Raw genomic sequence first — 25,250 nt, forward strand, 5'->3', positions numbered from 1 at the left:
CACACACACCAAGCTGTGGCTCCACTCCTGGCTCCAGGGTGGATATGAGGGGGCACAGACAGGAGTAATGGGGGGGTGAGACCCTCAAAAGTTTGGGACCGGTGCTGTATGGCATAGACATTTGAAAACCAAGTATTAAATAGTATTCTCAACTGAAATCGATCTATTAAACTGTATTTTCTTATGTCTATATTATACTATACGTATTATACTGTAATAGTTACCTATGTTTTCAAAGATGCATTTATTCCAAGGCCAGAAGGGATCACTGCGATCATCTATTCTGACCCCTTGTAGAGCACAGGCCATAAAAACTTCCCCAAAACTCCTAAAGCAGATCATTTAGAAAAACATCCAATTTTAATTTAAAAATTGTCAGTGAGGGAGAATCCACCACAACCCTTGGTAAATTGTTCCAGTTGTTAATTACTCTAATTGCTAAAATTGTATGCCTATTTCCAGTCTGAATTTATCTAACTTCAACTTCCAGCCACTGGATCATGTTCTACCTTTCTCTGCTAGACTGAAGAGCTCATTATCAATTATTTGTTTCCCATGTAGATACTTAGAGACTGTAATCAAGTCATCCCTTTGTGACGTTGCACTCCATATGTTATGAAAATATGTTTAGAAGTGTGAATATAATGTAACTGGAATATGCTTTATGCAAAAGGTCTCTTGTAAAGTATCTTACAAAGCATATAATCTACTGAGTGTGTTCATCCTATTTGTATGAATGTATCATTCTTGCATCTGAAGCTAGAAATATAAAGTATTACTCTGAAGTCCTAGTGTAACTATGCAAAGTGTGGGCCATTAATGGTGGCTTGAAATCTTGATGCCTCTCATTAACTAAGACAATTGGTTGTAAATCACTCTGTTTACATGTAAGCCTTCCTGTACATGTGGGGGCCAGCCAGTGAGTAATGAAGTCTCACAGGACAGGTGAACATGTCACATGATACTGGAATCCATCACCTGGTACTTCTCTATTTACGAGGAAGGGTGGAAACCCAGAGAGAGACAAAGGATTCCCGCCTTGTGCCAAAGATTTAAAAGGGGACGGAGCAGAACAAAGGAGGTCCAAGTCATGTGAAATCCCCTGCTTTCCACCTAAGATGGCTGCTGGAGCTAACAAGGGCTGTACCGGGGAAAGGACTGGGCCCAGACTAAGGAGGAGTCTAGTCTGTGAAAGAAGCTTATTGGAACATCTCTAAGGGTGAGCTTTAGAAACTGAATACAGGTAAATGTATTAGGCTTAGACTTGTGTGTTTTGTTTTATTTTACTTGGTGACTTACTTTGTTCTGTCTGTTATTACTTGAAACCACTTAAATTCTACTTTTTATTCTTAATAAAATCACTTTTGTTTATTATTGAACCCAGAGTAAGTGATTAATACCTGGGGGAGCAAACAGCTGTGCATCTCTCTCTCTCTATGTTATAGAATGCGGACAATTTATGAGTTTACCCTATATAAACTCTATACAGAGTAAAACAGATTTATTTGGGGTTTGGATCCCATTGGGAGCTGGAGACAGTGGTTTTCAGTTAAAGCCTGCAGGTTGGGAACATGGTTCAGACCCTGGCTCTGTGTTGCAGCGGAGTAGTGTGTCTGGCTCAACAAAACAGGGTTCTGGAGTCCCAAGCTGGCAGGAAAAACAGGCTCAGAGATAATCTCAGCACATCAGGTGACAGTCCCAAGGGGGTCTCTGCAACCGAACCATGTCACTCCCTTAACCTTCTGTTAAACTAAATAGATCTTGTGCTATCGAGTCTATCACTATAAGGTATGTTTTTTAACCCTTTAATCCTTCTACTGACTCTTCTCTGCACCAGAATTTATCAGCATCCTTCTTGCATTGTGGGCACCAGAAATGGACATAGTATTCCAACAGCACTTACACCAGGGCCAAATATAGAGGTAAAAATAACCTCTCTACTCCTACTCGAGATTCTCCTATTTATGCATCCCAATATCACTTTAGCCCTTTTGGTCACAGCACCTCACTGAGAGCTCATGTTAACTGATTTTCCACCATGACCCACCAAATCTTTTTCAGAGTCACTGCTTCCCAGAATAGAGTTCTCCATCCTGTAAGTATGGTATACATTCTTTGTTACTAGTTTCACATTTAGCCATATTAAAAATACATAGTTTTCTTGTACACCTTACTAAATGATCTAGATCACTTTGTATCAGTGACCTCTCCTCTTTCTTGTTTACCACTCCCCCAACTTGTGTCACTGCAAACGTTATCAGTGATGATTTTGTTTTCGTCCAGCTCATTGATAAAAATAGTGTAAGGCCAAGAACCAATCCCTGCAGGACCCCATTAGAAACACACCTGCTCGCAGATGAATTTTTAAATCCATTTAAATGTGCGCCTTGTTAATTTTATATTGTTCCATTTTTTAAAATCAAAATCTCTTGAGGGATGTCTCCAAAACAAAGGATGACTTCATGTAACAAATAAGAAGCAATACCATGACAAATGTGGTGACAAATTTAATATCAAAATTTTAAAAAAATATTGAAAAGCAACAAGCAAATGGGCAATGGTGGGACAAGGTGGGGAGCGATGCAGTAATAAGCAGTAATAAGCAAGAAAGGTGTACATTAATGTTGACCATGTCCTTTGGCTGAGTAGGGATGTTTTAGAAGCAAACAGGGTAGGGAAGTTTTTAAAAGGGTATATGCATTTTGAGGAACATGAATTAGACATAACTTACTATTTGTAACTATGAAACCTTATTTTTACACACACACATTCTCCTTTCCTCTTATCTCCCACCATTGCTTATTGTGTTGTGTGTTCATTTAGGCCAGGATATTTCAGTCATCCACGTGAGTAACTTTACAGAGATGAGTAGACCTCAAAAAATTAAATATGTTAAGATCTGGAAATGCTTAGTTAAGGCACCCAAACAACCTTGACACCATGAGGAAAAAAATAGAAAAGCGAATGTGTCTTTAAAAGTCAGTTTAATCTAATCCAGAACAATGATATTCTAATCTTAATTGCATGGTTATTAAATGGTAGCATTTCAGGATGAAGCTAATGTTGCTTGGGTACACTAACTGTATTTATTTTCCTAACTTGTTTGGATTTCTTTTAAGTTTCACCTCAAGTCTGAGTCCTGTGCTTGTAATATTTGTTTTTTGGATAATTACAACATCCCTGTAATGTTTTAACTTTAAGTTACTGATAGATACTCTCAACCTTAACTCCACTTTAACACTATCTGTGAAAAATAATAATAAATAATAATAATAATGACATTTCACCCTGGAGATTCAATGTTCTTGTTTTATGGGTTTAAATCTGCTATAATTCGTCATTTTTTGTTACATACATAACACCAGTATCTTACATTTATATTTGCTAATATTTTATGCTCAGGAAGTCACTGATAAATAAAACTTAAAAAAAATACAGTAAGTTCCAGGAGAAGATCCTGGGTGGTTGGTTTCTTTGTTTTGTTTTTTTCATTAGTTAGCACAAATATTCAATACCTGCATTCCCTTTTTCACCCCTTTCTCCTTTCCTGCCATCTCTACCATCTCTTCCTGGAAGACCAATACGCCCATGAGGGCCTGGTGATCCATTAGCTCCGGGGGGACCTGCAGGGCCCGGCAAGCCAGGAATGCTACAAATATATCTCGCGTAGTAATTTTCTCCTTTGAGCTGGTTGTGAAGAGATTGTCCACTTGTATAGATGGCAAAACTTGTAACGTAAAGCAATGCAAACATCCTTGGCTCTGGAAAAAATACATATGTACAGACCATGAATGCATATCTTGTCATTCAAGCCTTCAGCTTGTTTTTATTTAGATTATAGGCATATATACTTCACACTTTTAAAATCCTAAATATAATATGGATTGAGCCAATGCAGAACAGCACACTGAACTAGCACTGCTGTGGTGGCCCCATCAGTTTCTGCAGAATTTAAAGATTTCATTTAATTTTCAAGCCTTCTTTTATGTAAAGAAAATCTTCCAAATCTGAATTGACGCAATGTGTCACACAGACTACAGACAGATAAAAACAATATCCTTAAAAGAGGTGTGAAGTCAGTTAAGAGAATGGGAAATTAGAGTTAAATTCTCATGTTTACAGTACAGTTAACTAATTCACTGTGATAATTGAGGAAGAATCAGCCAGCTACCCTGGGGTTGTGAGTCAAGTCTGAATAGAATAGACTGTTCACACTTTTCTCCAGTCTGGTTCTGAATGTGATACAAACTGATATACATTGCATAGTCTCCCAACATGCTTTCACAAGAGTATTCTGTTTTACTAGTTGTCTTTCTTCATGATTAAATAATCAGAGATTTTTGAAGTTGTGCTTTTTGATTTTATAATATACTATAAGATGAAAGAAACAGCTTACAATAGTAACCTGCTGCCATACAACAATGTCCTAAATCAGTGTTACCCATGATTGACTGGCCTGAAACTAGTATGAGTTGTGATTCTGGAAGTAAAGTTGTAGTTTTCTATTTCAGTGTCCAGATCAGTGTATTTATATGGAATTATCCATCTCTGCAGTGCTAATTTACAGTTTACAAGAAATCAGTCTACTAGTTTCTGGCAAAAAAAAAAAAAAAAGAAATGGAATGACAGAATCAAATAAATCCATTTATATGGTATCTACGGCTTTATTATAAGGAAATACATACTTAGGCAAATTGCACAAAGACTCAGACTACTTTCCCAGAGAAATCCACATCTCACTCACCTGTCTCCACAATATCTAGGCACCCTGTTGGACACACTAGTTTGTCATGTGATAATTTGTAAAACCAGAGCCATTTATAGTCCTCTATAATTCATCAGTTTTCCTTTGGTGTGTAGCAGGCCCAGATCAGCTCAGTTGGGAAAAAAAGGTTTTTCACTGGGTCACCACATAACTACAAATTTTACTACAGGTCATAGTTATTTTACCAAATATAAAATGAAACGGAATGGCAATGGAGAGAGAGAGAGAGAGAGAGAGAGAGAATATGGTCAGGTGTTAGTGGAGACTGATAAAAGAACCAAACACATGTTTTTTGAGCAAAAGAGAAATGCTCCAGATCCCTTATGGCTATTGTGTCTCTTGATTGTCATACACAATCCCGTATCAAAAATGGCAAGGAGACTATACTAATAACTTTATTGAAATTTGATGGGCACGTACAGTATGGGTCAACAGCCACTGCAGACACAGTAGATCTCTAACAATCAGGTTAACAGATAGGTGCTTATTGCAAGAGCAATACGTGACAACTGCTGATGGTAATTAGCAACCAACATTTGAGACTTTGGATTAAATTTTGTTCTGATTTCATAGAATATCAGGGTTGGAAGGGACCTCAGGAGGTCATCTAGTCCAACCCCCTGCTCAAAGCAGGACCAGTTCCCAACTTTATACCACTTGCAGCCCTACTGAAGTTACCAGAATCATACAGGGTGTAAATCATGGGAAAATATGACCCTTTGCATTTAAGAGCACGGTTCACTGATTATGAGTGGGCTTTCTTTTATGTTTGAGAGCAGCTGGATAAAAAGGAACAACTCCACTTGTCCAATTCCCAGAGATACATGACCAATGCATCCTCAGCATGTAGAACTTAAGAAGCCCATGAGATGACCGAGTGGTGGCTTTGGGAGTGCATGCACAGCAACTAGAGAGCACGAGGGTAAAAAAAAAAAAAAGCAGTTACAGAATAGCAAATGAGTATTTGGGGAAAGTACAAATAATCATGTGTGTAATGAACTGGCTACTTTGTATGTATGCTACTGCTCTGTACTGGATGGAATCAGAACTGGTTAACTGTGCATTAGTCCCTTTACTGCTGACAGCTAATAGAGAGACTCAACTTTAGTTTAAGTGCTTGATACTTGTAATTTTGGAAGGAACACGGAATGACTAAAATGTTTGATCACAGCTGTTTCACTGGAGTGCTAAAATTGGAACTAAATCCCTGAGCTATAAGATGCACTTCACTTTTCATATCTGGTATCCCTCTTCCAAGGAACACATATTTGTCAATAATTTAGATTAGGAAATGATGTCAGTGATCTGTGCCAAATAATTTCTCTTCCATCAAGGAAACAAACTTCAGAGGTCCACTCTTCTGCACATCTTCGAAGCCAGAACAATTGTAACCTTTGGGTGGGCTAGCGTTCACTTCATTTCCTATCTCCAATACCTTGGGGGAGGGGGAATCCCCAACTCCCATAGAAAGTAGCTAGAGACCCAAAGTTCAGTCTCTAACGATTTTCAGCAAGGACTGCACAGGGTCAACCTCCCCACATTCAAGTCCCAAAAGGAACTAAAGAAATGAATTTAATTAAACAACTTTATAAAATCTTATGATAAACAAATAATCTAATTTTTACAGCATGACATGGCTATTTTATAATCCACAGACATTACCTTCACAGTTATACATACACATAAATAAAGAAAAACTAAAATCTGAACAGTTCAGTCCCCACAGCAATACAGTGAGAAGAAACTGAAAGTTCCCAAATGCATAGGTTTTGTTCATCTAACTCGGTTAGAGTCTTTGATCACCAAATCTATATAGTCTGCTGAGTCTAAAACAACATCCACTTGCTTGTAGGAATCTCTTCCTCTGCTGAAATCACTGCTAGCCAGTCAACTAACTGATTAACCAATCACTCAGTTAAGTGTATAGATTTCAAGAAAACCCTGTTACAAGAAAATACAAGACTGAGAATATCAAAATAGAAATGACTCTTTCCCCATTACTACATTTAAAGAAAAAATGTTGACTTGGACTAGCTGAGACAATTTAACTAGAACAGTTTGGCTAAAATCAAAACATTCAAAGCATACAATTAAAATAGAAGGTTTTTTTTCCCTCCCAGTTTCCCCTTGCTATAATTATCATTGCCCATGCTTCCCTGCTGGAGGGTTAACAATATCACTAACCTGCTGCAAAATCTTTCAGAGTTAGGGACAACAGCCTGCTTCCTGCTCCTGGGCTCAGCGCCCACACAGGGCACATGGCCTTTTGCAAAGCAACTGCCCTGATGCTTGCCATCATTGAGCCTGACTCCAGCAACCTATTGGAGCAGACCCAAAATGACCACACCCACACCCACTTCCAGAAGCTTCTTGATGCGGAGTGCTTAATCTGCCTAGCAACAATGACCCAGACACAGCTCACTCCTACCTTTTTTTAAAGAGATCTCTCCCTATTAGGTACGTGGGTTACACAAGCACTCACTGTTACTGATAATGGGAGTGATATGAATGCAATTCTCCTAATTTCAACAAGTAACATTTCAATATGTGCATTGTTTATTATGGTATGGTTCTGGAGCCAGATCCACTAAGTAGAGCTAAAGAGCAAGACTAAGTATTTGCTGGTGGGTACAGTGTGCTCTGAAAGAATGAGACATATTTTCATCAGTTCTAAAATACAATAATTAGTGCACTGCTATTGGAAATCAGAGTAGCAGACTTATCTTTCTCATCGCCATTAGAATCCTAGTATTACCATCACCCCCACACTGTGTGCAATGCCTAGAGATCATCTGGGCCTTGTAGCATTATATATTATAAAATAAGGCTGTTCCAATCCTAACGTTTTGTTACAAACTATTAAAATTACAGACCTGACTTTCAGAGATCCCCCGCAGATCACTTTTGCACTACCCTAATGTGCAGAGCTCTGGATCTTCATTTAAGGCCTGATCCAAAGGACTCTTTCCATCAGCTTCAATGGGCTTTCGTTGCATCAAGCCTTTAGAAATAATCTCACTACATACTGTATTTTCATTATAGTCAACTAATATTATTTTAACTTTTTAGGATCAGAATAGTAAGAATTGTAGCAAATTTCCCTAATGTGAGTTTGTTCTGCAGGTGATGTGATCCTCCGCCCTTGCCCAGTTGAAGAGAGCTTAATGCTAAAATGCACCAATTATCATTGATTTAAAAGAAAAATTTCCATTTGAGACTTATCCTGAATCTCTTGAAAATAAAGTTTGTATTATTAGACACAGGTTATTCTGGCTGTATCCCTAATTTTGCCCTCCCTAGCCTTTTTAGTTTAATTCCAGAGTATACACACATTTAAGGAGGTAAAATACTTCTGACCTCTCTTGTTTTTAAATTGTGTATGCAGAGAAAGCACAGATGATAATAACTAACATCTGAGGCTCCATATAATCTGCAGCCCAGACTTCTGTGGCTTAACTGCTGAATTTTATAACATTACATAGTGGCTCTTAGTTAAATAAATAATCCAAACAGTCCAGCATTTTATAGGTTATTTATTTGTATGTTGATTCCAATGCAAATCTTAATTATGAAATATTTTTCAATGTATTGTTGTGGTTACTACCTTGTTGAAACTGATGGGTATGAATGTGCTCTTCATTTAAGATAGCTGTAAGAGATGTTTAAGGAGCCTGACCTAAAAAAAAGCCATAATGGAGTCTGCTCAAAAACTAGCACCATGTGGGCAGAGGTTTTTGACTAGTTATTGTTTGTTCGGGGTTGTGTGTGAGGGTAAAACAAGCTGGAGGGCAGACATAAATTTAGAGATTATAATAGATTCCTTCATGGGCTGAGGGCCAAAGGATTAGCACACTTAGTGCCCCCTCCTGGTGGGTCACTCTTACAGTCCTGGTCATCCTCTACTCAGCACGGGTCTACACTTAAAATCAGAGGCGGATTTACAATGAAACACACAGTGCCCTGGCATGGGGCCCCCACTACAGGGGGCCCCAGGGCCGGGCAGCCCAGCACCATCCAGCACCCCTTGCAGGGGAGACTGCTGCGGGGGCAGAAGCTGTGGGGAAGACCAGGGAGGGAGCCATGCTGGAGGCGTAGCGTACGGTGTGCTCTCCCAGCTGGTTAGCTGGGCTTCTGCTGGCTCCCAGGACTCCTGCAGCAAGCTGGCGCTGGTGGCCCCGCACGCCACAGCAGGCAGCCAGGTGAGGCAGGCAGGTGAGGGGCCGGCTGGGGGTGTGCTGTAGGGGAGGCGTGCATGCTCCCCTGGTGGGGCGTCCATCCGCGCCTGTCCTGCTGCCCTGTTTCTCTGGATGCCGGGAAGCACAGGTGCAGTCCCTGGCATGCACTGCTGCTGATGGCCCCTGGACTCCTGCACCCCGCATCCCCATCCCCACCTTGAGCACCAAATGGGAGCTCCTGCACCCCACATCCCCACCTGCACCCCTTGCACCAAAGAGAAGCTGCCCCAGGTAAGCACTCCATACCCCAACCATCTGCCCCAGCCCTGAGCTTTCTCCCACACCCTAACTCCTGGCCAGATCCCACACCCAAACCCCCCAGTGGGCTCCTGCACCCTAACTCCCTCCCAGATCCCACACCCAAACTCCCAGCAGTCTCCCACATCCTAACTCCCTCCCAGCCCCCAGACACCAACCCTGAGCCCCCACCCACATCCTAACTCCCTCCCAGCCCCCACACCCAAACCCTGAGCCCCCACCCACATCCTAACTCCCTCCCAGCCCCCACACCCAAACCCTGAGCCCCCTCCCACATCCTAACTCCTGGCCAGACCCCACACCCCAATGTTTTTTTAAGTTTTTTTTATAAAGCGCTCTTATCCACAGCAAGTTACAATAGTTAGCTAACAGTACAAACAATATTTGGAAAGATCATTAGGTGGTCTGCCGAGACCCTTAGCAATTTTCATGTGGTCTGTGGAAAAAAGTTAGACTACAAAAACAATCAAGATACCTCACTTTATTTTCATATACTTCCTATTACTTATAATATGGGACGAGGATGAAGAAAAAAAGAATGAAAAACAGAGATGGGGGAGATAAGAGAGAATGTTCTTTTTCTTGACTGGGTCCGAGGAGGGGCCCCAAAAATGAAGCTGAGCACAGGGCCCCACTAACTCTAAATCCGCCACTGCTGAAAATGCTGCAGCGGCGCAGCTGTAGCACTTCAGTGAAGACACTATCAGCAGCAAAGGAGAACGTCTCTGGTTGGCACAGTTAATCCACCTCTGCAAGAGGCAGTAGCTATGTTGCTAGGAGAAGCCCTCCTGTTGACATAGCGCTGTCTATACCGGGGGTTAGGGCAGTATAACCATGCTGCACAGGGGGGTGGATGCAGTTATACATATGTAAGTTTATAGTGCAGACCAGGCCTCAGAGGCATAGTGATGAGTACAGGTGGCTTGAGCCCCTCCAGTAGTGGGAGCAGTGGTAAAGGAGCCACTCCACCAGGCTCTGACATAGGGCCCTAGGAGGGACAGTGTCCGGGCTCCAAAAGTGCCCTCTGAGTTACCCTTCCTGGGTCAGCTCCTACCGCTGCTTTCCTCTCTCAGCTTCCAGCCCCAGATAAGGTGGGAAGAAAAGGAAAAGGTAACCAAATCATCACCCCAACCAGACTCAGCATATAGTCCTATTCCCTCAAAGAGGCTTCTCCAGCCCCTTTGTCAGGAGCCTTCAGGGTAGGTTTGTCCTCCTTCCCTGCCTGGCCCCTTCTGAGCTGGGTTGCTCCCTTTTCAAACCCTTCTCCAGCTGAAGCATGGTCTGAAGGGGCAGGACTACTGGGCCCAGTAGTGTTCTTTAACCCCTTTCATCCCAGTGTGGTGTTTGTATACCCCATCATACAGACACAGGAACAGACAAACAAGCAAGACTTAGAGACGGACAGTTTGGACAAGCATGCAAGCATGGTGTATGACCCTCAAAGAATCTAGAGAGGGGGCTTCTGAGTCTCATGCTGACTGAAGAGGCTTGGGTTGTAAGCAAAGAAATTCTCTACTTTTGGCTTTGGTTCCTCCTGCATTTGGAGAAGCAGGACTTTGTACATTCCTAGTAAATAAACAGGATTGCATCAAAGAAAATACCAGACTCTTTTGTCAATTTCTACTCTCAGCTGGAATACCCTCAGGGTCCTGAACACTGACTATTCACTCAGGTCAAAAGGGATTAACAGTATTTTACACTGCCCACAAATTGTGTGTGTCACAAAATTTTTGCATAGGCATTGCTGTTCTGCATTATAGAATATGTTGGAATAGAAAATTGGATGTTTGGACAAGATACAGTTGAGGATTCTGGCAGTTTAGCATTCTAGCTTTCAAGAGACAGAAGAAGTGTGATGATCTCTATCTGGGCAGGCACTGACAATTGAACCAGGGACCTACACTGCTGAAAGCATAAGACTCTATAGCTATAGGATCCAGACTCCAGAGCAGGGCACTGTAACAGACTTGCATGCTCTATGGATCAGGCGCAGTGGGAAATGTGCAATACACACAGACCAGTAGATTATAGAAGCTTTCATTTTCTCTTCACTTCCTTCTTGTGTAATAAAGGGAGACGTGACCTGAAACTTTTTGGATAGAATGAACTTTTGTTTCCCACCCCAATAATGCCCCACTATCCCCAAAGATATTTGCCACTGAAGACAACAGATAAGCACGGTAGATGAATCTTTCTGAGAAAGTGATCCGTAATGGCACAGTTAACAATGTTGACATTTAAACTCTCATCCCATGCTTCAATACACTTTAAAAAAAATGAAAGTGTATTCTGTAGCCAGATTCCATGACTTGAGGTTGATTCTGTGTCCAATTCCATGGCCAGGGACACATGGAAAACCTGGGACATAAAATCAATTTGCCCATGGGTTCACTGTGCGTGGTTTGAGGAGCATCAAGGTGGGGTTCATTTTAGTTTTCAGTCTCTGGCTCCAAACAGTCTGGGTCTTTCTGGCCCCAGCTATTTTGCTAAAACCTGCCCTACAAGCTGTTCTGGATCCCTGCTGTGAGCTAGGCTGACTCTCTGTGTTGGCCTGGATAGCCACAGTGTATTTGTAATATTTGGGCTGGCACACATGGACAGATATTTTACTGCCAACACATACAAAACATTAAATCATGCTGTTGATATTGTCTTTTTGTGCCTTTTTGTTCCTGATACAAAAAAGCTCAGAATCTAGGACAGTCACTCATGCAATTTGCAGCAGTCTTGTGAGAAAAATGAAAGTGGCTTACAAAAAAGAATGATCAGTATCTAACACTAGAAAACTCAGGATACATATATGTGTCTGAAAAGAGCTGCTTCTGAAGGGTTTCCTTCACCTTTCCAAAAACAGAGCTAGTGCAGATCCCCAGAGCAAATCTATCCTCTAGGATGCCCCTCAGCTTGCAGGTTTAATGACATATCTGACTGGGGACCAAATTTACAAAGGTATTTAGGTACCTAAAGATACAGACAGGCGCCTCATGGCATTTACGAAAGTGCCTCAGTGAGTTAGGCAGATAACTCCCATTGTCCTTTTATTTCAGACTGGCTTGGTCCTTTTAGGTTTCCCACAATCACTTTTCTCTTCTCTTGCCAGAGTCGATCAGACTGAGGCCCCTGCACTAGAACATTCTGCCTTACCAAACACGATACATTTATAATACTATCCCTAATGTCACACGTGGAACAGAAGGGGATAATGCAGTCAGGGAAAAAGGGAAGGGGAGCAAGGGAGATGGAGCTAGATGGCAGGAAAGAGAACATGAAAGGCACAGGAAGAGACAAAAGACCAAAAATAATAGAGAGAGAGAGAGAGAGAGAGTGTCTGTCTGTCTGTCTGTCTGTCTCACACACCAGGGCTGACTTTCCACTGCCTTGCTTCTTGTGCCACAACACCATACCTGTGCATAATAAGAGCAAATAAATGTGTAAAATGCTTCTCTAATGACTGGGTTGTATTTTTACTCACTTTGCATAGGTACAAATGGTGCAGGGCAGAAGGGGAAGCCGGTTGTGCATGTAGGGCAGGAAGACAGTGGGGGATTTCCTTGCTGAATGTATCCCTGTCTCCAATATTGCTCACCTCCTATTCATGTCATGGTGGAAGTTATTAGAATGTAGAGACTTCTGAAGAGTTATATTTTCCCCATTTGCCTTTGGAAGGCACCAAATTGCACCAAATACCAACATTAAAAGATACCAGGAAAGGATACTCCCAGACCCCCATAGAAGGGATTTCTCCTCCCACTTACAAATTATTCAGTGCTGGAGGCTAATCAAATAGTATCACCCAGGCCACTATATATGGGCTAAAAAATCCCTTAAAAATAAACATCTAGCCAGAGACTTAAGCCCTCACTTCAGCCCCAGCAAAGATGGAAGGGACAGGAAACCATTCTGATGAAGTATGTTGATACATTGGAGAGTGTTCAGAGAAGAGTCACAAGAATGATTAAAGGATTCGAAAACATGTTTTATAGTGATAGACTCAAGGAGCTCAATCTATTTAGCTTAACAAAGAGAAGGCTAAAGGTTGACTTGATCACAGTCTACAAGTGTCTACATGGGGAATAAATATTTAATAATGGGCTCTTCAATCTAGCAGAGGAAGGTATAACACAATCCAATGGCTGGAAGTTGAAGTAGACAACTTCTGACTGAAAATAAGGCATGGCTTTTTAATGGTGAGAGTAGTTAACCATTGGAACAATTTACCAAGGGTCAAAATAGGCTCGCCATCACTGACAATTTTTAAATCAAAATTGGATGGCTTTTCTGAAGATCTCCTTTAGAAATTATTTTGAGGAAGTTCTATGGTCTGTGTGATACAGGAGATCAGATTAGATTATCACAATTATTAATCTATGATTAAACGGATAAGTGTTTGACTGAGGAAGGGGTCATCCCCAGGCTTAAGAACTTTGAGACTCATTGGTCTGGTGAACTCAGTATGGGACTAAGAGCCAGAAACAGGTACCGACTGGCTCTTTGGCCACTTACCTTTTCTGACCCACACTAGGGCTTTGTCTACACTAGAAAAGATTTCCTGGTATAGCTATGGTGCAAACCCTCCTAGTGGATACATAGCTTATACTGGCAAAAGAGTTCCACAGGCAAAAGAATTTACACAAAAGAACTTTTTTGCTAGTATAACCGGTACAGTACTAGGGCTTTTGTTGATATCATTTCAGCTAGGAGTGTGATTTTTTCCACATATGTCCCTGACATAACTATGCTGCCAAAACTTTTTAAGTGTAGACCAGGCCGAGGGACTATTTATGCTTCTCAGGTATCACAAAAAAGATGTAAAGCTGACCCAAAGGGATAGCTTCTTCTGCATTGGCAATTTCACAACTAATGTAGAGTTGGCATCGCTAGCCCTTGAGGGTATGTGCACACTGCAATTAAAAACCCACGGCTGGCCCGTGCCTGCTGGTTTGGGTTTGGGAGGCTCAGGCTAAGGGGCTGTTTAATTGCGGTGTAGATGTTTGGGCTTGGGCTGGAACCTGGGCTCTGGGACCCTGTGAGGGAGGAAGCGTCACAGAGCCCAGGCTCCGGCCCAAATGGTCTACATCACAATTAAAAATTCCCTTAACTCGAGCCCCATGAGCCTGAGTCAGCTGGCATGGGTCATCCTCGGGGGCCTATAGTAATATAGACACACCCTTAGTTCCCTAGTTCAGGGGGAGGTGGCAAATAGATGCAATTCAGCCCCAGGCAGATTGGGAGCACAAAGGTCGTGTACAGCCACCTTTGCCTTTGCATTATTCAGCTGCACCACATGGACATTAAACACAGCTGAGGATCTAGTCCACTATGTCTTAGTTTCCCTACATACAAAATTAGGACAAATACTTGTGTAACCCATAAGGCTGTTGTAGGTTAACTCATGAATATTTGTGCAACACTTTGAAGATATAAAACACTCTACAACTGCTAAGTAATATTCTTACTGATTAATCTGATGCTACCATGTTAAACCAAGCTTGATTTTTTTCAATCTTTCCCTCAGGTTGACATTTTATGTCAGAATTGAATGGTGGGAATTTTCAAAAGTGCTTGACACTGGCCTTACCTATGCTTCCAAGAATGGCAAAACTTCCTTTGACATCAATGGGAAGAGAGTTAGATCTATACTGAGGACTTTTGAAATCCCATTCTAAGCAAAGGCTATCCAATTCTCTCGCTGAAACTCCCAGAACTCTGTATGAGAACTCTCGAGATGTGTATTACACAAATGCATGACAATGCATTTCAAAACAGACATTGCCAAAGAAAATGGGTGTTTTGTAAGAAAAGATTTCTAGGTAAAAAGGAATATTTATGCTGTTAAGAGCTGTGGATAAAATTTTATGAAGAGCCTAAAGGGAGCCTAAGTACCCATTTTCAGATGTGATTTAGACACTTAGAAGCCTAAGGTTTTTTGCCAGTCTTAAGTGCCAAAGTCACTTTTGAAATTGGAACTTAGGCCCCCAAGTCATTTAGGTGCTTTTGAAAATTTTACCCTGTAACACTAACTGAAGTGTTCTGAGATGTTGATCTCAGATGTCCCAGTCACAAGTCCATTACAGATCAAGGGCTAGATCCTGATCTCATTTAGACAAGTGTAATTGTAATAGCTCTATTAACTTCAATAGTGTTTTTCTGGATTTGCAGCTGTGTCACTGAGGAGATAAAAATCTAGCCCCAAAGCTTTATGTATAGTCCCCAGATTGTCTGGTACTAATGGACATTGTGGGTCAAATTCTACTTACTCTTAAACACCAGTGCAAGTCTGAAATAACTCCATTTACTTCAGTAGAATCATCCCAGATTTACACTAGTATAATAAAAAACAGAATCTGGCCTGGTACATGTTGTATGTAATTGTTATGGCTCATGTCAGATTCTTAAGGTAACAGCCAGAAAGATATAAAAATAGAATTAAACCTACGTAATGTCTGCTTTTTGATAATAGCAGGGTTTTTAAGTGTCAGCTTTAACAAGCTGCTTAAATAATGCATCTTCCTGAATTAAATCATACCTTTGAATAACATCATGACTTTCAATGAGTCTGACCTCTGTGTCTATGAAACCGAAGTTAAAGAACACTTGCGTTAGAGAAAGATCTAGAAACCATTTGGACGCAAACTAAAATTTAAAAGCTTGGGGATGGGGGAGGAAATAGTTTCACTCAAATGAAAGACTTGCGTTTCTACATGAAAGTCAAAAGAATGATGTCTCTGCTTTCATCACACTTAGAAAATCCAGCTCCACCTAGGCCTACCCTCAATTATCTCCATTTGTAGTAGGGTTTGGGACACGTGCCAGCAGCCCAGAAGATGAGCAATGAGCTAAGTGTGTTAGCAGGCACAATGGAATCTTCCTTCTTTGTCAGTAAACCTGTCCACCTAGCTACAGCAAGCCATTCTCCAGCAGTCACTGACTTATTACACATTCCCTGACACAGATTTCTTAATATTAAGTAAATATATTAATTCATAATAAACACTAGTTTGTGTGTTTCTAGTTTATGGGGATGATTTTCCATTGCCTTATACTTTGTGCAGACGTTTATACTTGTACAAAGTGGGAGTAAAACTATACCATCCTGATCTGGGAGTGTTTTACATCCATTTTTACAACAGTGGGAATAACTACATAAAGTACAAGACAGTTCTAGTCTAGTTAGGTTCTTATTCTGCACTCAACATCATAGTATTAGCACACCTTCCAGTAGTGTATTAAGTGACATGACTGACATTTGTCATATGTGGTTTGTTCTTTCTTTCATCCACTCTTAAGGGGAGAAATGCATGTGCACTGGTGTGTTTTCTTTTAGTAGAGTTTTAGTTTGGGGGACTTTTGTTTTTAAATGTGCACACTATGCATAATAAAACCCTAAATAGCTAACTTGCTTCTTTGACGAAGCATAAGAAGTGTTCTTGAATACTGTAGTGATTCTGTAGCTGTCCCTCCTCATCAGGCTCAGAAGGAGGCCACCCCACCTCACTATATTTTGCAATACTCAGCAGAGGAATTAGCAATCTAAGGGCTCTGGTCCTCTGGGCATAACAGATCAATGAACCATCCAAGGGCTCTGGTCTTCTTAGTCCTGTGGAGAAAGAAGTGGTTCAGGACTATTTAGAAAAGCTGGATGAGCACAAGTCCATGGGGCCGGATGCACGGCATCCGAGTGTGCTAAAGGAGTTGGCGGATGTGATTGCAGAGCCATTGGCCATTATCTTTGAAAACTCCTGGTGCTCGGTGGAGGTCCCAGATGACTGGAAAAAGGCTAATGTAGTGCCCATCTTTAAAAAAGGGAAATAGGAGGATCCAGGGAACTACAGGCCAGTCAGCCTCATCTCAGTCCCTGGAGAAATCATGGAGCAGGTCCCCCAGGAATCAATTCTGAAGCACTTAGAGGAGAGGAAACTGATCAGGAACAGTAGCATGGATTCACAAAGGGCAAGTCATGCCTGACTAATCTAACTGCCTTCTATGATGAGATAACTGGCTCTGTGGATGAGGGAAAAGCAGTGGACATGTTATTCCTTGACTTTAGCAAAGCTTTTGATATTTGTATGCATGTGTCACTGTTCTATTCGAAGTTATGAATATTGGCTGTGTACTTGTGTAACCCCTTTGGGGTCTAGAGAGCATGGCCCCTTTAAATCCTGGGCTGTCCCCGATCGGGCCTGTCCTCCTCAGGCCTCAGGCAGGTCCTGGAGAAGGAAGTAGGGAGAACCTGCCTGAGGCCTGAGGAGGACAGGCCCGATCGGGGACAGCCCAGGACAGGAGCCAGGAGAATCCATGATACTGGGTCCAGCTCCGGCTTGTCCTTCTGCCGGCTCTCCTCTCTCTCCCTGGAGCTCCCCCTGCCCCCTGGAGTTTCCCTCCTTTTTTCTTACTCTCCCCTTCCCCCCTGGGAAAAAGATTTAAAGGGGCCATGCTCTCTGGACCTCAAAGGGGTTACACTTGCTTGATTTCTAAGTAGCCTTAGTAAAGCATTCTTGAGAAAGGAATGTGCAAATTAAGTGCCCAATCAAGAAACACTTAAAGGACAATGAATCTTGGAAGGCTCCAATCCACATAAGAAGTCTATCTGAGGATGTTCAGGGTAGCATGTAAGCAATGGCTGCTGCTTGTAAAAACTGAGCCATGCATGGACATGTGATTTGCCCATGTGATTCCAAAACCCCATCTTGGAGCTGGACTTTGCATAGGAGAGAGGAGGGGGTCCCACCTACAAGAGAAATTCTATTTAAACCCCTGGGAGACCCTTCCATTTTGTCTTTAGCTGGCTCAAGAGATAGCCTCTCCACCCCCAAGGATACCTGAAAGAAACTGGAACAAAGAACAGTAACTACGGGAGGGGAGAGTGATTGCTGGACTCAGACTAGAAGGAGACTAGTCTGTAAAAGGAAGCTTACTGGAATGCCTCTGAGGGTGAGGTTTTATCTGTATTCAGTTTTCTTACTGTAGTAGATATAAATTTGCGTGTTCTATTTTATTTTGCTTGGTAATTCACTTTGTTCTGTCTGCTATTACTTGGAACCACTTAAATCCTACTTTCTGTATTTAATACAATCACTTTTTACTTATTAATTAATTCAGAGTAGGTATTAATACCTGGGGGTGGGGGTGGGGGTGCAAACAGCCGTGAATAGCTCTCTATCAGTGTTATAGAGGGCAAACAATTTATGAATTTACCCTGTATAAGTTCCAAGCTGAGAAATGATTTTTGCAATTTCCACTTTGATGAAAATCTACAGTGAATGGAAAATGTATGGACTTGCAAATGAGGCAGAAAATACTAAAAACACTAAATAACTTTCTATTGCCTTTGTTAAAAATGTCCTTTCCAGTCATAAACCTGAAGTTATAAGAGGATGAATCAAAAATATAAATCTGACAAAAAGTGAATTTCTTTATATTTGAATTCTTTCACACCTGCCCAAGCAGCTATCCCCCCTACCCCAAGTGCATAATTTTGTCTGGAAATATTTGTTATATATATTTAAATTTTCACCAAGTCAAAGGTTTCCTGATTCTCACTTCGTGCCTCTTTAAAACCCTGAAGCTCATTTGGATGTGTTTTTCATCAAAGATATTATTAAAGATTCTAAAGATCTGACTATGGATAATGGAGTTAATTTGCTCCAATATAAATCTGTTCTCTGATGGCCTAAATAAACTATCTACTTAGATTTGTTCTCTAGCTGAGTAGCTTTTTTTTCTTTGTTTTATCTTTGTCACAGATATTTGCATTCCATATTGCAAAATATGGTATCTTTTGTGATTTTATTTATTGCTTTAAATACAGATTATGTACTGAATGGCATAATTACATTTATTGATGGAGAACTCTCTCCTACTTAGACCTAACAGAGGACTTACTATTATCCTACATATCTGTTTTGCTTAGAAGTCTCATTTTCTTTCTATAAGATTTATTGATTTATTGTGAGTTCTATTTTCTCTTCTTTCCTTTGAGAAAATTGAAATATATATAAACTAAAAAGTTAAAAAAGTAAACTAAAGTTTTATAGACCCCTGATACCTCATGAGGGAAAAAAAAAGTAAAACAACATTCTATTAGGAGACAATTCTATTTATACAGAATCTCTCCAATGTATTTTCCTTATTCTCTGTTTGTCTTATTACTGGAATATTTTCATGAAAATAAGTCTAGGCAGAAGTTCATCTGTTCCTGCTGCCTATTCCTCACCTAAACCCATCAATTCCTGTGACATTATAATTGGGTGGCTATGATGCCACAAACAAAATAATGCCATTAAATAAAATAATAGATCCATTTTGTCTTATTTTTATATTAATTGTTCATGTTTGAAAATGTGTTTCTCTTCTGAAAACTGGCATTGAAGGGTTCCATGCCATTGGCACAAATATTTCCATATCAGACACACTCAATATACTAATAAAAAGATTTTTCCCCCCAAATACTGCAAGGTCAACCCTAATTCCGAGTGTCAACTGTGCTCTTTTCACCATGAGCATCATCACCAATAATGAAGGTTCTGCAGATCTCTGTAACCCCATTGTCTTCAGATTATGTCCCCAGTTACACCTCTGCAAACCCATTGGCTTCAATGAGAATGCACAAGTATAGCTGATTAGGATTCTGTTGCTGATGTGCAAGATGGAATAGAATCCAGTTGCCTCAGTCCTCGTGTTTATTCTGCAGTGTTAGCATGAGTGATATTCAGGGGAACATATTTTTATCACTAAAATAAGCAGCTATTACTCCGAATAAGAAAAAGACCAGATCTGTTGAGCAAAAAGCTACCATTTATATAGTTACTTTCTAGAGTAAAACTGCACTTTAAGTTAGGAGATATAGATACAGGACTAAATGGCTAAGGGGAAAATAGGAACAAAGACTCTTTCACCGTCAGATGAGTGGTGTCAGTTTGGTCTGGGTCATTACTGACAGAAGATGGTCACTGTCTGGCTTCAGTGGTGCGTGTGAAATGAGTTGGTGCTCTCAGCCCCATTTGTGGTGGGTACCAGTCCACATCACAAAAATCGCTAATCGCAAGTAATACCACAAAAGGTATTCCCAGCTGACGACTGTCCTAAGAGAATGGAATAGGTATGGAGCTTGTTATGCTACTTCTTAATGTATGCACAATGTGCCTCAGGTGGCCTGTGACCAGGATTCATCACTGAATTTGGTCCACTGGTTGGATCATTAGCTTTCCCGGGCCGGGCACTGACGGGGAGCATGGTGTGAATGTGGATCCATGCCCCCCTTATGCTACTACGTGTTAGGGCTGTCAATCCTACACCTTTCACGAGTGGATGCTGTCCAGGTTTCTCTGCTCAGTCCCTACCTGGATCCTCTGTTATAAACCTATGACTCTTACTCTCATTCCTGTCTTATTGTTTGTTGCCCCTGTAATCTGTTGTCTTCTAGATTCTATAGCCCTACAGCGAAGTTGAGGGGTGGGCCTTTTGTCCTGTATGGGCTTTGGCCCACCCTGCTAGGATTCAAATAGGCCTACAACTTTCCAGGGTTTTCTGCTAGGTGTCCTGTTCTGGTTCCCCTGTTTTGACTCTATAACCTTCATTCCCATTCCTGATTTTTCATTTTTTCTCCCCACATTTGGTTAAGTCCTGAGTCCTATGGCCCCTCTCTCATCTGAGGCAGCAGGTCATTTGTTGTAAGGAGGGCTCTGCTTACTATCCCAAGATTTAAATAGGCCTTCATTCAATGAGCAATGAATTAACTTAAAAAATATTTCTAAACTCCCCAGAAAAACATGGCACACTCCGATTTGTTTCTAAATAAAATGTTTTCCAGGAGACATGAGTGACTTTTAAGGGCAGACTTCTTTTAGCTGATAAGAGCTGTGTGAAAACCCATGATTGCTCTGGATCCCTGAAATGAACGTTCAGACATTATATGGCACTTTGCTTTAACTGACATTTCTGACAGCATAATTCAGGCTTCAATCCCCAATTAAACTAGTGGTTAATCCCTTAAAAACTAATTTCAACATTTTTCACAGCAAAAGACCAAATGGTCTAGGTTCATCCTTCAGTCAGGATAAGTAGCCAACGAAGCCCAGGTGTGTTACTGAATATCAGTGCCTTCCTGTTCTCCCACTTCTGCTCCACCAGGTAAGTTACTGTACAGTATAGTACTGTAAAGAACCTTTGGGAGCATTGAGGCTGAGACCATACTGGACAGCAGTTGCATCTGCTACACCCTTTTATAGAGTGCAGTATGCACTTCCCTCATTCTCTGGTATCTGTCCAGTTCTGCCTCCTGATGCACAGCCCTCCTACTCTCTATCCTTTTAGCACTGTTGTCCTTCAAGAGCCTCTTCCCAAGTCTTTGAGTGCCAGGAGTGCAATGACCAAGTCTTGCCCTGACCATGCATAGGGCAAAAGGTTGGGAAGGATCCTACCACCCACTTTCTCCTGATCTATGTGCACATGTGTAGGTCTAGGCACAAACTAGCCCTATGAGCGACAGGAGCAGATGTCTTTCTGTCAGATCATTAAAAAAGTATGGGCTGGATGAATGGACTATAAGGTAGATAGAAAGCTGGCTAGATCGTCAGACTCAATGGGTAGTGATCAACAGCTCAATGTCTAGTTGGTAGCCAGTATCAAGCGGAGTTCCCCAGGGGGTCTGTCCTGGGGCTAGTTTTGTTCAACATCTTCATTAATGATCTGGATGATGGGATGGACAGCACCCTCAGTAAGTATGTGGATGACACTAAGCTGGGGGGAGAGGTAGATACGCTGGAGGGTAGGGATAGGGGCAAGAGTGAGCTAGACAAATCGGAGGATTGGGCCAAAAGAAATCTGATGAGGTTCAACAAGGACAAGTGCAGAGTCCTGCACTTAGGACGGAAGAATCTCATGCACTGCTACAGGCTGGGGACTGACTGGCTAAGCAGCTGTTCTTCAGAAAAGGATCTGGGGATTACAGTGGACAAGAAGCTGGATATGCGTCAACAGTGTGCCCCTGTTGCCAAGAAGGCTAATGGCATATTGGGCTGCATTAGTAAGAGCATTGCCAGCAGATCAAGGGAAGTGATTATTCCCCTCTATTCAGCACTGGTAAGGCCACATCTGGACTATTGTGTCCAGTTTTGGGCTTCCCACTGCAGAAAGGATGTGAACAAATTAGAGAGAGTCCAATGGAAGGCAACGGAAATGATTAGGGGGCTGGGGCACATGACTTACGAGGAGAGGCTGAGGGAACTGGGCTTATTTAGTCTGCAGAAGAGAAGAGTGAGGGGGGATTTGATAGCAGCCTTCAAATACCTAAAGGGGGGGGTTCCAAAGAGAATGGAGCTAGGCTGTTCTCAGTGGTGGCAGATGACAGAACAAGGAGCAATGGTCTCAAATTGCAGTGGGGGAGGTCTAGGTTGGATATTAGGAAAAACTATTTCACTAGGAGGGTGGTGAAGCGCTGAAATGGGTAACCTAGGGAGGTGGTGGAATCTAAAATCCTTCGAGGTTTTTAAGGCCCTGGCTGGGGTGATTTAGTTGGTGTTGGTCCTGCTTTGAGCAAGGGGTTGGACTAGATGACCTCCTGAGGTCTCTTCCATCCCTAATCTTCTATGATCATATGATTATACATCACAGGCACTGACTGTGCAGAGGCAGTTCTGGGAAAAGTTCTGGGATGGCTGGTTGAGTTGAAGGACCACTTACAAAAGCCCCTAAATGGAAAAGTCTCATATGTGGAAGCAGGGCCAACCTTATAGGTAGGCCACCCGGGCAATGGAACAATTTCTATAGGAAATCTGTTAGAATGTGGTTTATTTACTGTAAAAAATCAAGCTGTGACAAGCCTGCATCTCATAGTGGATCCTCTCCATTTGGGGTCTATCCAGACTCCACAGTAGGCATGCAATATGCCACCAGTTGCCAAAAAAAAAGAAAAGAAAAGAAAAGAAAAGCAGCTAATATAGTATGGAACAAAACCACCACTCACATACTCTGTCCTGTCCTCTCTGACAACTAACCTGTAAGAGACTAACCCTCTGTTGTAGACCAAACATGAAGTAAAGATTTTGCACTTGTACAGTTCTAATTGCAGACAAAACAATCTCCTTTTTGGAGCCCCCAACATCAGAGAAAGGGTAGAGTAGCCAATAATGACTCATAGCGTAAAAGCAAGTGTAGTGGTTTTGGCAAAAACACGAAGCCCATTATGCAAAGAGATTGTTATATCACATATTTTCATCCGTAAGCTGCAGGATTTTTAACTTTTCTCTCTCTCCACCCTGGCTCTGTGCCCCACCCTCAAATCAGGGGACAGCAGGGCTAATATCGTAAAGCTTTTCTTCTTCAATGACCACCACAAATGGTCAGAGGCTGCTAAGCTGGTGAAGAGCAACAGCCTACGGAGAGCACACATGAGTAATGCAGCTGCCAGATATGTCTAAAAGCCTCAAAGAGTCTGTTTCAGAAACAAGTCAGCACTTGTGTATGTGTATTCAGGAGGGAAGGCCACTTTGGTTTCTCTGAAAAGAGAGAGAGCTCCCCCTCATCCCTCTGGCTTGGGGGAACTCTGCTTCCCCTCTCTCTTGGCTGATTAGGTGAGGATTTACCAGGTCGGGAAATCTAAACTGGGAGTACCACAATGTGCTGGTTCCTATCTGAGGACCTTCCACAGCGCCTCATCACTTCCGACATGAACACGCTTTTGGTTGCTTGGAGATACAAACTTATTCCATTCATCCCCATTCTCTTTTCTGTGACCTATCAGTACAGAATGGTGCAACATCACATCTCTAAATGATGTGCTCCCCCTCTGCCTTGATTTATTTTCACCCCTGGAGAAGCTTATAAACCTGTGAGATTTAGATCTAGCCTACACTAGGAAATTAGATTGGTATAACTGTGACCCTCAGGGGTAAGAAGAAAATCCACACCTCTGAGCGACGGAGTTAAACTGACCTAACTCCCAGTGTAGCTAATGCTAGACTGACAGGAGAATTCTCTCGTCGAACTTGCTACTGCCTCTCGGGGAAATGGAGTATCTCACATTACTAGTCCGTACCCAGGTTTGTGCTGCCATGTCTTCAGAGCTATTTTTAGCTGTGCAAACTAGATCAAAGCTAGCACGGATATTCCTAACCAAGCTGTAATCATCCTCCGATTGCAGTGTAGTCATGACCTAATTTAGTTGAATCAGGAGAAACCCCTGTGTGGATACTCAAACCTTTTTTTTAGAAATGGCTTATTTTGATTTAGTTTAATTCAGTAAGGGATTAATATAAGCTAAATCAGTGTGAGCTATTTCCAAACTGATTTAAGAGGGTCCACACAGAGGTATGTACTGGTTTAACTGAATAAGTTTAAAAAACACACCTTGTGCTAGACTGTGTGTAGACAAGATGGAGCATACTGGACTGGTTTGGGTTGCATAGTCATCAATCAGCTACTGAAGCACATTCAACCAATGTGACACTGGTTGCAGGAAAGATGATTTTTACCAATGTGTTAGTGAGCATATTTTAATTAAAGACTGTTCCAAAGTGCCTTGTGTAGAACATAAGAATGGTCAGACCAATGGCCATCTAGCCCCGTATCCTGTCTTCTGACAGTGGCCAATACCAGATGCTTCAGAGGGAATGAACAGAACACATAATCAACAAGTGATCCATCCCCTATCGCCCGTTCCCAACTTTAGAGCATGGTTTTGCATCCCTGCCCGTCCTGGCTAGTAGCAACTGATGGACCTATCTTTCATGAACTCATCTAGTTCTTTTTGAACCTGTTACAGTCTTGGCCATCATGACATCCTCTGGTAAAGAGTTCCACAGGTTAACTGTGCACTGTGTGAAGAAATACTCTCTTTTGTTTGTTTTAAACCTGCTGCCTATTACTTTCTTTGGGTGACCCCTAGTTCTTGTGTTATGAGGAGTACATAACACTTCCTTATTTACTTTCTCCACACCAGTTATGAATATATAGACCTCTATTATAACCCCCCTTAGTCGTCTCTTTTCCAAGCT

General features: G+C 41.7%; 1 protein-coding gene across 4 annotated transcripts in view; it reads right to left on the reverse strand.

The window, feature by feature from the left end:
* The window catches only part of C1QTNF7 (C1q and TNF related 7), a 103,100-nt gene that overhangs the window by 2,191 nt on the left and 75,659 nt on the right, over positions 1-25,250 (reverse strand). For 2 of the 4 annotated variants that reach the window (XM_039542722.1, XM_039542720.1), the window contains one exon: positions 3,516-3,761. In XM_039542722.1, coding sequence (XP_039398656.1) covers positions 3,516-3,753 — 238 coding nt within the window. In that variant the 5' untranslated portion in view covers positions 3,754-3,761. Of the gene's footprint in view, positions 1-3,515; positions 3,762-6,949; positions 7,088-7,638; positions 7,817-25,250 lie in introns of those variants that run through there. The other 2 variants (XM_039542723.1, XM_039542719.1) reach the window with 2 other exon arrangements.

This window comes from Mauremys reevesii, linkage group 5, assembly GCF_016161935.1.
Source record: "Mauremys reevesii isolate NIE-2019 linkage group 5, ASM1616193v1, whole genome shotgun sequence".
In the NCBI taxonomy this organism is placed as follows: domain Eukaryota; kingdom Metazoa; phylum Chordata; order Testudines; family Geoemydidae; genus Mauremys; species Mauremys reevesii.